Source organism: Perca fluviatilis, chromosome 6 (assembly GCF_010015445.1).
Source record: "Perca fluviatilis chromosome 6, GENO_Pfluv_1.0, whole genome shotgun sequence".
Taxonomy (NCBI): Eukaryota; Metazoa; Chordata; class Actinopteri; order Perciformes; family Percidae; genus Perca; species Perca fluviatilis.
The window spans coordinates 38,477,647-38,491,113 of record NC_053117.1 but is presented as its reverse complement, the minus strand read 5'-3'; the positions used below and the strand labels follow the sequence as shown (position 1 = coordinate 38,491,113).

General features: G+C 43.2%; 1 protein-coding gene across 1 annotated transcript in view; it reads left to right on the top strand.

Annotated features, from left to right (window-relative positions):
- LOC120560824 (glycerol-3-phosphate acyltransferase 4-like) overlaps positions 1-13,467 on the top strand; it is a 36,441-nt gene that overhangs the window by 2,895 nt on the left and 20,079 nt on the right. The window contains exons 3-4 of the mRNA XM_039803692.1: positions 10,069-10,138; positions 11,083-11,383. Of these exons, the coding sequence (XP_039659626.1) occupies positions 10,069-10,138; positions 11,083-11,383 (371 nt within the window). The remainder of the gene's footprint in view (positions 1-10,068; positions 10,139-11,082; positions 11,384-13,467) is intronic.

Here is a 13,467-nt window from a genome sequence, read left to right as displayed (position 1 = left end):
ACTAAAGCTGTAACAGATAAATGTAGCGGAGTAACTAAAGTAACTAGTAACTAAAGCTGTAACTGATGAATGTAGCGGAGTAACTAAAGTAACTAGTAACTAAAGCTGTAACAGATGAATGTAGCGGAGTAACTAAAGTAACTAGTAACTAAAGCTGTAACAGATGAATGTAGCGGAGTAACTAAAGTAACTAGTAACTAAAGCTGTAACAGATGAATGTAGCGGAGTAACTAAAGTAACTAGTAACTAAAGCTGTAACAGATGAATGCAGCGGAGTAAAAAGTACAATATTTATCTCTGAAATGTAGCGGAGTAGAAGTAGAAAGTGGCATGAAAAGAAGAGACTCAAGGAATGTACCTCAACATTTACACTTAAGTACAGTACTGGAGTAAATGTACTTAGTTACATTCCACCACTGTCGAGAACCATCTCAACCAACTCATCTGATGGTAAACGTACTGCATTTATTTAGCGCCTTTCTACCTTGCCAGATAAAGCACAGAGAGTCCTTGATTTATAGTTGGATGAGAAAAAGTAGGACGTTAACTGCAGTTTGAGGTGATGTGTTATATGTATATACATACATACTGTTTTTTATATATATATATATATATATATATATATATATATATATATATATATATATATACGCACACACACACTCTGCAGGGCTGTGTATCGCCACCGATTCGATCAGGGAAATGTCACCAGTTTAGCTCGGATATGAAAGAGATTCTCAGAGAACTATTGATGTAAACTGACCTGCTGCATTATTAAACATAGTAATGCTGTCGTTAAGAATTTACCCTAAAGCTACGTAAAAGTTACGTGAAGACGGAACCAAATGTACAATTGCTTTCTTTGGTGCAAAGGGCGTGATGCCGAGACGGAGACCTAAAGCCATGGCAGTTTTTCCCTCGCCAAAATGTCGCCTGACTTTGGAGCGTTATTTAGCGTGACGTGGATTATTCAGATCGCCTGGTTTCATTTGATACCAACACGTTCAGTTTAGCTTTCGAAACAAAGCCTCTTAAAATCTCATGATTTTATAAATCATTATCAGATCATTTTAGAAGCCACCCTAATGTGTTAATTACTAATGATTGTGTGTTCGCTGAGGATGGAACGGAAACGCGTAATACCGTATATTCCTCAAATAAATGCCGGGCCCTTTATTTACATGAACTGCAGAAGGTACCAGGCTTGTATTTGAAGCAGGCTTTTATTAGAGGCAGGCCTTCATTTCTAATTCCATCTGTTTGATAAGTATAATTGTTTTAAATAAACGGTTTTAAATGAAAAGCCATAGCGTTCCAGTGGACAGAGATCATTAATTGTTTAAGAAACCTTTGCAAAAATATCACCATAGATAGATAGATAGATAGATAGATAGATAGATAGATAGATATACTGATGTACCGTGTATATAGGAGATTATCAACACAAATGTTTCTCCAGCCTTAATTTGTCCGTGTTAGCCACGCCCCCGGCCGCTATCAGAGGCCCGGCTTTTAATTGACTACCGGTTATTATTTGAGGAATTACGGTACACACAATGTCACAGTACAGTATGTCTCAAGGTGTGTTTCTATTCTTGCAGTTATGATGCTCTGTCTTCACAACCTGTTATTCATCAACCACAGTTTGTACACGTTCTTTAAGAGCATCCTGTATTTGCTCTTGTTGAGTGTTTTGTCCGCCCTTTCAGTCAACATTTACAACAGTCATGTTTGCTTCTGTAAAAGCAGTTCCTTGTATACAACTACAGCTGCAAAGATTCATTGATTAGTTGTCAACTATTAAAAATTCTCTGATTCCAGTTTCTTAAATGTGAATATTGTTCTAGTTTCTTCTCTCCTCTGGGACAGTAAACTGAATATCTTTGAGTTGGGGACAAAACAAGACATTTGAGGACGTCGTCTTGGGCTTTTTGGGAAACACTGATCCACATTTTTCACAACTTTTTGACATTTTAGAGACTACACAACTAATCCATTAATCGAGGAACTAATCGACCATAAAATAATGGTTAGTTACAGCCCTAAATTATACAATATAAAGCGGTAGTTCTGTTGAAGTTGCCCATTTCCCGGCATTAGTCAGGTGGCACCGTTACGCTCGTCTTTAGCATCCAACCAGTCTGACGCAGATTACCATCGCCGCCACAGGGCCAGTCATCCCTCGTTACGTTACTGGAGAAAACAAAGAGTACAGACACCTCGTCTGTAGCTGTTGTCTGTGACGCGGCTCCGACAGCCTGCAGTGATGCTTGCTGATGCAGTTTTGACTTTTTGAGAAATGAGTCGCCAACGATTTGCCAGTAATGGCAGCGATGGTCTCGCATTGCCGGACTTTCCTCCACGGCGCAGCAGAAGATGGTCTGGCTAGTCCACACAGCATTCCTGGATGGGAGAAAAACCTGCTCTGGTTTATTGACATTTCTTTAAACCAATCACAATCGTCTTTGGCAGCGCTGAGCGCCGGGCGGAGCCACGGTGCCCCTGCAAAATAGCCTCAGGAAGGAACTTGTTTTGGTGGAACATGTGTACGTTCAAAAGTTGTTTTAGTCGTGCAACAGAGAACTCTGATTGGACAGATAGTCTAGCTAGCTGTCTGGATTTCCCCTGCAGAGATCTGAGGAGCAGTTAACCATAGTCCTCATAAATCCACCGGAGGTTAGAGCGCCAACACAGACAGAGGAAGGGGACGGACATCTGGCCGAAAAGAGGGACATCCGGTGGAATTTCCTTGCAACGGCTTAGAAACGCAATCCTGAAAGGGAACAGCATAAAAAATATAAAAAACCCCCCCTCTGTGCAGTGAGGCTAGCTCAAGATGTCAGTATTTACCATCTGACTCCAGACACAGTTATCTAGTTTCTCCTTCTGCTATCTCTGGCGAATCTTCCCTCGTAGAGCTGTCATCACTTTCCAGCCGTGCACCTCTGAGAGCAGATCTTGTGCCAGAAATAAACGGCCCGGTGGGAGCTGTGAGAGACTCTCTCGGCTCATGATTCCCGTAGCAACCGGAGGAGATTTTGGAGCAAAAGTCAAAGGACACATGCAGTACAGCAGTGTTGGGGGAAAGTTCACTTTCTACATGAACTAGTTCAAAGTTCAGTTCACAAATTTTAAAATGAACTAGTTCAGTTAATAGTTCATACTTCAAAATTTTGAACTAAGTTCACCATTCAAAAAATTAACTTAGTTCACAGTTCTTATTTTCCATATGTTGCTGCGAGCTATTATTTTTCAAAATTGAAAGGCTAGCCGGGTGCTTCAGTTCAGCGTGCCGTTTCAGGTCTGCTGTGGATGGGACTGAAGTGCTGATTTTCTTCCTGAAAGCCGGCGGGCAAAGTTTGCCCAGAAATGTCAGATTTTTCCATCCTCACCGACCTTGTCACAAACGTGTTTAAATGATCATACGAAGCCTCCACGCTGCTTTTTGATTTGATGACTCATGCGGTGAGACACTGGTGGCTGGTGTTGCCAGATTGGGTGTTTTTTCCGCTACATACGAAGGCTGTTTACGGTGTGTTTTAGCCGGGTTTTTCTATAGAAATCTGGCGCCCTATTGGACGAAGTTAAACGGAGAGAGCGTGGCGTTCACAGACACCAGAATGAAGGAGTTCACAATAATGTTCACCAGGCAGTAATACGGTACGTTCAGTTCACGTTCGCCCAAAATATGAACGAGCTCACGAACTATCGTTCAATGAACGCGTTCAGGCACAACACTGCAGTACAGACCGTGTGAACCTGAAGCAAATGTGTCATTATTCTAATGCAAAAGGTCTCCTTAGTTTAGGCGTGTTGAAATTAAAAATATATTTGTTTAGTCTTGGGCATGACTAGGTTTAGAAAGACCTTGGTTTTGTTTATGCAATCAGTTGCTCAAGCATAGTAAGTGTGACTAAAGTCCCTCACTTGAGTAAAGTTATTTGTGCTGTAATCTACAGCTGCAAAGATTAATCGAATTAGTTAATTTACTATTAAATTAATCACCAACTATTTTGATTATCGGTTTGAGTCATTTTTTTATGAAATAAATATTATGTTAAATGTGAATATTGTTCTAGTGTCTTCTCTCCTCTGTGACAGTAAACTGAATATCTTTGAGTTGTGGACAAAACGAGACATTTGAGGTGGTCATCTTGACATTTTAGAGACCAAACATCTAATCTGTTCATCGAGAAAATAATCGACAGATTAATCGACTACGACGACAACTGTTGTTGCGTGTCTACTTACTTATCCCACACCTGTAATTTTTGATAGGGGATAATAACGTATTCTTTCACAGGCAGCTCTGGAGCAAAAGCAAAGCACGAAGGACTCCCTTTTGTTCCTGCTGTTTTACTAGAAGGAGCAGCTCTGTTTCCCCCCTTCCAACCAAAGTACTGCTGTCAACTGCAGCTGCATGTTGATACCTTGAATCAGTCTTAAAACTTGTCACGACACGATTTAAACGAGAGAGAGAGAGAGAGAGAGAGAGAGAGAGAGAGAGAGAGAGAGAGAGAGAGAGAGAGAGAGAGAGAGAGAGAGAGAGAGAGAGAGAGAGAGAGAGAGAGAGAGAGAGAGAGAGAGAGAGAGAGAGAGAGAGAGAGAGAGAGAGGAAGAGAGAGAGAGAGAGAGAGATTTTATCTATTAGAGTAATTCTGACCAACATAGATCAATATCAAAATAAGACATAAGACTCGACACGCTCAACGACTAGGCACTGGCTCCTTAATGTAGATAATATATAAAGGCACTCCGATTAATACTTTTATTATATAGTGCCTTGCACGCAGTACTCGCCCCTTTGAACTTTTCGCACCTTTTGCCACATTTCAGGCCTCAAACATAAAGATATAAAACTGTAATTTTTTGTGAAGAATCAACAACAAGTGGGACACAATCATGAAGTGGAACGGAATTTATTGGATATTTCAAACCTTTTAAACAAATAAAAACTGAAATATTGGGCCCGCAAAATTATTCAGCCCCCTTTAAGTTAATACTTTGTAGCGCCACCTTTTGCTGCGATTACAGCTGTAAGTCGCTAGGGGTATGTCTCTATCAGTTTTGCAACGAGAGACTGACATTTTTGCCCATTCCTCCTTGCAAAACAGCTCGGGCTCAGTGAGGTTGGATGGAGAGCGTTTGTGAACAGCAGTTTTCACTTCTTTCCACAGATTCTCGATTGGATTCAGGTCCGGACTTTGACTTGGCCATTCTAACACCTGGATATGTTTATTTGTGAACCATACCATTGTAGATTTTGCTTTATGTTTTGGATCATTGTCTTGTTGGAAGACAAATCTCCATCCCAGTCTCAGGTCTTTTGCAGACTCCATCAGGTTTTCTTCCAGAATGGTCCTGTATTTGGCTCCATCCATCTTCCCATCAATTTTAACCATCTTCCCTGTCCCTGCTGAAGAAAAGCAGGCCCAAACCATGATGCTGCCACCACCATGTTTGACAGTGGGGATGGTGTGTTCAGGGGGATGAGCTGTGTTGCTTTTACGCCAAACATAACGCTTTTTGCATTGTTGCCAAAAGTTAGTTAGATTTTGGTTTCATCTGACCACAGCACCTTCTTCCACATGTTTGGTGTGTCTCCCAGGTGGCTTTTGGCAAACTTTAAACGACACTTTTATGGATATCTTTAAGAAATGGCTTTCTTCTTGCCACTCTTCCATAAAGGCCAGATTTGTGCAGTATACGACTGATTGTTGTCCTATGGACAGAGTCTCCCACCTCAGCTGTAGATCTCTGCAGTTCATCCAGAGTGATCATGGGCCTCTTGGCTGCATCTCTAATCAGTCTTCTCATTGTATGAGCTGAAAGTTTAGAGGGACGGCCGGGTCTTCGTAGATTTGTAGTGGTCTGATACTCCTTCCATTTCAATATTAACGTTGCACAGTGCTCCTTGGGATGTTTAAAGCTTGGGAAATCTTTTTGTATCCAACCGGCTTTAAACTTCTCCACAACAGTATCTCGGACCTGCCTGGTGTGTTCCTTGTTCTTCATGATGCTCTCTGCGCTTTACACGGACCTCTGAGACTATCACAGAGCAGGTGCATTTATATCGAGACTTGATTACACACAGGTGGATTCTATTTATCATCATTAGTCATTTAGGTCAACATTGGATCATTCAGAGATCCTCACTAAACTTCTGAGAGAGTTTGCTGCACTGAAAGTAAAGGGGCTGAATAATTTGGCACTTCCACTTTTTCAGTTTTTATTTGTTAAAAAAGTTTGAAATAGCCAATGAATTTCGTTCCACTTCATAATTGGGACCCACTTGTTGTTGATTCTTCACAAAAAATTACAGTTTTATATCTTTATGTTTGAGGCCTGAAATGTGGCAAAAGGTCGAAACGTTCAAGGGGGCGAATACTTTCGCAAGGCACTGTATGTATATGCTCTAAACCAGGTGTGTCAAACTCACCTTCACTAAGGGTCACACTGGATTAAAGTACCACACAAAGGGCCTGACGTGTAGAGTTGTAGAGAAACTATTATTGCATGTCTTTAAAAGTCTTCTCACTTATCCCAGTTTGGCCCTTAAAAGTCTGCAAAAAATGTACTTATCCATCAAAGAAAAAAAAGGTCGGAAAAGCAACAAACGCTGGAAAAAAGCGACAAAAACATTGAGAGAGAGAAAAGAGTTGGAAAAGGTGCCAAAAAAAGTGGCAAAAACTTCCGAAAAAAATTGACCAAAGGTTGAAAAAGAGACAAAAACTAGGTGGCCCAAAATTATTTATTTAAAAAGGGACAATGCACATCAATTGACATCTTTTGTTTACACTCAAAATGTAAATGAGCCAGAGTTAGAAAAAAAGATCATTTTCGTCTGTAGTCCCTTGGCAGGTCAACACATCATCACCCTTTTTACCTTGTCTATATATGTATGGTTATTTATGACCACTCTTGCAGGGCAGCCCCCCACCCCTCATATTAATTAATTAAGTATCTATGTTGTATTGATGTCTCTATGTTTATAGCTTTTGTTTTTAGGTTGTTGTGTGGTGATTGTTGGAGCTTGTATTGCAAGACAAATTTCCGTGTATACGGACAATAAAGTGCTATCTATCTATCTATCTATCTATCTATCTATCTATCTATCATATTACATTAATAAAAACGAATGCAAGAAAGATATAAAGCAAATTAAGAAAGAGAAAGGGACAAATAAAATAAATACAAATTAAGTACAATACAAAGAAGGGCAATTTGTGAACCTAAATTGATGTGTGGGCTGTATCAAAGTCTGCGAGGGGCCAGATTTGGCCCGCGGGCCTGGAGTTGGACGTGTGTGCTGTAAACTATTTCCTGCTGTAGCATTAATTGGTGCAGACAAACCTCTGAGTCATCGTGTGTTGTGGTAAAAACTGAAGTCTGAGACTGTTGGCCAAGTGAAAACACCCAACACTTACCAATCAGACATTTCCTGATCTGTCCTGCTTGTCTTACATCTTGAACACTGCGCTCTTTTCCTGCCTCTGTGTGTTTTTGTCTACATATTGAAGAGAGGGAAGTGGGCATTATTACGTACAGTGTCTCAGAACAAGGCCGTGGTTAACAGATAGGCCATGCACATTATTCGCCCAGGGTCAGGGTAACTTTTACTGTTTTGACGTTAACAAAGTTGAAGCTTGTAATTTGGCTACCAATTGCCGCCCACATCCGCTTCAAGACACTACTACTTTCATACAGGGCCTCGAATGGATCGGCCCCAGCTTACACCCAGGACCTGGTCAAACCCTACACCCAAACCCGCCCACTCCGCTCTGCATCAGCCAACCTGCTCGCTGCCCCCTCACAGCGAGGGACAATAGACCTTTTTCACGGCAGTCACGTTGACATGTCATAGTACGAAAAGCACAGGTGTATTCAAAACCATTACTGATGGCTGCATTCCACTTAGGAGAGGTCCTGGTATTAAACCATTACTGATGGCTGCATTCCACTTAGGAGAGGTCCTGGTATTAAACCATTACTGATGGCTGCATTCCACTTAGGAGAGGTCCTGGTATTAAACCATTACTGATGGCTGCATTCCACTTAGGAGAGGTCCTGGTATTAAACCATTAATGATGGCTGCATTCCACTTAGGAGAGACCCTGGTATTAAACCATTAATGATGGCTGCATTCCACTTAGGAGAGGTCCTGGTATTAAACCATTACTGATGGCTGCATTCCACTTAGAGAGGGTCCTGGTATTAAACCATTAATGATGGCTGCATTCCACTTAGGAGAGACCCTGGTATTAAACCATTACTGATGGCTGCATTCCACTTAGGAGAGGTCCTGGTATTAAACCATTACTGATGGCTGCATTCCACTTAGGAGAGGCCCTGGTATTAAACCATTACTGATGGCTGCATTCCACTTAGGAGAGACCCTGGTATTAAACCATTAATGATGGCTGCATTCCACTTAGGAGAGGTCCTGGTATTAAACCATTACTGATGGCTGCATTCCACTTAGGAGAGGTCCTGGTATTAAACCATTAATGATGGCTGCATTCCACTTAGGAGAGGTCCTGGTATTAAACCATTAATGATGGCTGCATTCCACTTAGGAGAGACCCTGGTATTAAACCATTACTGATGGCTGCATTCCACTTAGGAGAGGTCCTGGTATTAAACCATTACTGATGGCTGCATTCCACTTAGGAGAGGCCCTGGTATTAAACCATTACTGATGGCTGCATTCCACTTAGGAGAGGCCCTGGTATTGGGCATGCTGACTCACTGATACCCCTTTTCCACCAAGGCAGAGCTGGTGCTGGTTCGGAGCCAGATCCTAGTTTCAAATCGGTTCTTTGTTTTTCGAGCACCACCTCCGAACAAGTAAAAGTGGTTCTTAAGTAGCACCAAATCATTGCTGGGCCAGAAGTAAGAACCGCTTATGTCAGCGGCTGGGGGCGGGGTTACCGTGACCAACAAGACGAACAGAAACTTGTGAGCACCATTTTTGAATTAACAGATAAACACGATGGACGCAATTAAACGTGGAGCAGTAGGAGGAAACGAGCTGCTTTCTTGCACTATAAAGGGCGAGTCGCGCGAACACGTTGGCTCTGCCGAGTTTGGACGCCGACGTAGGTCCGCAAAGCCATGAACATCGATAGCAAAGCAACGTCATTGTTGATGGTGTGTTTGTGTTTGGCGCCACTGCGCTAACGTTGCTGGGAAAGATGAGACGTATACAGTGACGTGAGACCTGGCTCTGTGCCGGCTCTTTAGCTCTGTGGAAAAGCAAACCGGATCTTTGGAGGCTCGTCAGTCGAACCAACTCCGAACCGGCACTAGAGCTCTGGCTCTGAACCAGCACCTGGTTCTTGTTGGTGGAAAAGGGGTAACGGATAGCTTACTGGGACACTTGATGGAACTAAGCCATCGTTAAGGTTATCAATTTCAGCTGTGCTTTTCCTACGATGGCACGTCAACATGGCTGCTGTGAAAAAGGTCCATGAATCACTCAATGACGAAATCCCGACTGTTTGCTGTCCTGGCTCCTAAATGGAGGAATGAGCTCCCCATTGACATCAGGACGGCCGATGGCTAAAAACACATCTTTTCAGACTGCACCTCGGATAAATTTGTAGTTTTGCTTATTTGAAGCTAATGTACTTGGCACTTACTACTTGTTATTGGAGTTTGCACCTTCAGGGTTGAAAGCACTTAATTGGAAGTCGCTTTGGATAAAAGAGTCAGCTAAATGAGGATGTAATGTTTCCTCAACTTGTCTTGATCTTTTGCTGCATTAACAACCACACTCAGAATAGAGAGAGAACCAAAACGTGAGCAGGAAGCAGCTGTGACTCTGATCTGATGTTGATTTGAGTTTCTTGAATTTTCAAATTTAGAAAGTCAGGGTTAACAACATCTACAGTTACGCTAGTAACTTTTGGCACAACGGCAGCGTTTTAGACTCACAACAAACACAGTTCAATGTGAGCCTTCCTTCTGTTATTGTTTAATTTGTTGATGAAGTAACATGAACCTGCTGCATTCTGTGTATTTTGTGTCCCTTGTATTTTTATGCACCTTTTTGTTCTGTCTTTGCAGTGGGCCACACTCAGGATAGAGAGAGGAGCGAAAGAAAATAATCACCACCTGTACAAACCCTACTCAAATGGTAAGCTGTACTATCATCGTACATATTCAGTAGGTGTATTTGTTTTAAGCTACGTTTACACTACTGCGTTTTGGTTTAAAAACAAAAATCTTCTGCAACATTTACACCTACTGTCCTGTCACACACTACTGCGGCGCTTTCCGAGCCCCTACTTATCACCGTTGTTGTTCTTTCTCTAAAGTATTTTCTGTATTTTTAACTTCTACATCCATGATTTCCAACAGACAGTCTGCTTCCTGTTTACACCGGCACGCACATGCCCAGTGTGCGTGAACGGTCATGTGATACATGTTGTCAGACGTGTTAATATGGACGGAGATTAGTTCTACTACTGGAGCTTAAAGGCATACTATGCAGTTTGCGTTTTTTGTCAAACCGCTACCTCTAGAGTCGCTGTGGAGTACTTGTATTTAACGTTACTGTCGTATGCAGAGCCGTCTCTGCACTCACGGCCTGATTGCGAGATTTGGCGGGGTGCCACCTACCAAACTTGGGTTCCCCCCCCCCCTGCTTTGCTATCGGGATGATTCGCCCTACTACGAGTTCGTTTACCATCGAAATTACTTTGAAGCTGTTACATTAAAGTGCAAATCTTGCATGGCTACATTACATTACATGTCATTTAGCTGACGCTTTTATCCAAAGCGACTTACAATTGCTCTCTATGTCAGAGGTCACACCCCTCTGGAGCAACCAGAGGTTAAGTGCCTTGCTCAGGGACACATTGGTTTACGTATCGCATTGGAAATTGAACCCAGATCTCCCACACCAAAGGCATGTGTCACATCCACTGCGCCATCACCACCACTCATAGTGTGCCTTTAAACGCTTGTGTGGATGGAGTTCGGTTTTGTCTCAAAATGTCACTTAAAAGTGAAAAGTCGTGTAGATGTAGCCTTAAGAGACGAGTTTCGCTGACCTGTTTTCTCCCTGGACTGTTGCAGCTATCATCGCCAGGGAGCCCACCTCCTTGGAGGAGGAGATCAAGGAGATCAGGCGGAGCGGCAGCAACAGAGACCTGGACTCAGCCCCCGAGTTCGAGATGTCTGACATCTTCTATTTTGCCCGGCGAGGAGTGGAGAGCATCATGGACGATGAGGTGACCAAGCGGTTCTCTGCCGAGGAGTTGGAGTCCTGGAATCTGCTGACTCGCAGCAACAACAACTTCCACTACATCAGCCTGAGGCTGACCGTCCTCTGGGGGCTCGGCCTGCTGATCCGCTACGGCTTCCTGCTGCCTCTCAGGTATCAGCCGTACCTCCTCGGAGAGGTTTCTTTATTTAGGAGAGTGACCCTTACCACGCATGCTTTCAAAGAAAACTGAACACATTAACAGGGTTTGCCCTGCCACTGTAAGGTTTAGGTGCAGCATCCGAGCCATTTTGGGCAGCTTTTCTCAGATCTAATGATTGTAGTTGGACTTCTATAGCTTTTAAGTTTTGTCTTTAAGCTTTTTGAATGTTACTTCTTTATTATCTGCTCTAGCTTGTCGAAAGTTTTAGACACAGATATTGTAACAATAACGATCCAAAGTGATGTGAAAAAGAGACGCAACACGTCTACAAAGAGACACAAAATGTATTGGGAAATGTACTTCTTTTTTAAAAAACATTTTTATTAATTTTTTTGGGGCTTTTCCCTTTTATTAGATAGTGACACTGGATAGACCAGAAAGGTGGGAGAGAAAGAGAGGGGATGACACGCAGCAAAGGGCCGCAGGTTCAAACCCAGGCTGCTGCAAGGACTCAGGCTGCTGCAAAGGACTCAGCCTACATGGAGCGCGTGCTCCACTGGGTGAGCTAGAGGCCGCCCCACTTTTTTTTTAAATTAGTTGGAGCCCATTACCTCCAGGATCTGTGCTAAGCTAAGCTAGGCTAGATGGAGCCGGTTACCTCCAGGATCTGTGCTAAGCTAGGCTAGGCTAGATGGAGCCGGTTACCTCCAGGATCTGTGCTAAGCTAAGCTAGGCTAGCGGTAGGTGTGCCAGACAGAGTTACAACACGCACGGAGAAGAGAAGGGTATGTATCGACTTATCTTTTTAGATTATTTTTGGGGGGCTTTTCCATTTTTATTATACAGTGACAGTGGATAGACAGGAAAGGGGGAGAGAGATGGGGGATGACACGCAGCGAAGCGCAGCAGGTCGGATTCGAACCTGCGCCGCTGCAGGACTCAGCCGACATGGGGCGAACGCTCTCACTGGGTGAGCTAGAGGCCTCCCCATGTATGGACTTAATAAGCTAAAGTCCCAATAAGTCGGCGTGTTCCTTTTTTAAATGTTGGCACATGCAGGGAGTTAAAGAGGGAGATCCTTAGCTTAGCCGGTCACAGGGACAGTGACTCAGTACTAAGCCTGGCTGGCTCGTTTCCAACTGCCGGTGGGGAGACGAATCAGGCCACTGCTGCACAGACAGACGCTGCAGTGTCCCGTCCGGTTAATGGATTTTCTCAGTTACTGTCTGGTTGAATATTGACCTGGCTCACTCGCATGAGAGCATGACACCCGTACCTCTCTAGTTTCTGAATCTCTCCCAATTTAAATCAACACCTCCTCCAACCACGAGTGATTGGTTCATCCAAATTAAGTCGACCTGTCGGGCAGTTTAATCCTCACCTTCCTTCCTGCAGGGTCGGCAGTCTATTAGCAGTGACAGCGGAGAGCGTGGAAGTTGTAATAGATAACCAGAACCCCGCACCCCTGGATAACAATGTTATCTGGGTAGGGCTGGGTATTGTTCAGAATCTTTCGATCCGGTGCCAATTTCGATACCTCAGTTTCGATACCAATTCCTAACGATACTTTTTTCGATACCATATGTTTTAAAATCCATTTCAACATCAACAAAAATACATTAAACACAAAGCTTTTATTTCCACCTTAATTGTGAATCAAAACAGTTATCAAAATTAAAAAAATCTGGTAAAACTGCTCACTCAGAGTAACATTAATAAAAGTGCCTTGCCTTGCAAGCTCAGCCTGTCAGTCAGTCACCAGGGCAGAGAAACCACCGTTGTGGCTGCTTGTAAGAGGAAGTGGAACGTCAACAGCACCGCGACCGCTTTCGGCTCGCCATTAATATCATATCACAGCAAACGCTATCTGCGTGAAGTTTTAAAAAACTGTAACCACACTTGAAACCAACCGTGACTCTCTGTGACTTCAACAAAACTGCAGACTGTTTACTCCGTCCTCACCTCTGTGTGTGTGTGTGTGTGTGTGTGTGTGTGTGTGTGTTTTTTTTGTGTGTGTGTGTGTGTGTGTGTGTGTGTGTGTGTGTGTGTGTGTGTGTGTGTGTGTGTGTGTGTGTGTGTGTGTGTGTGTCGGAGC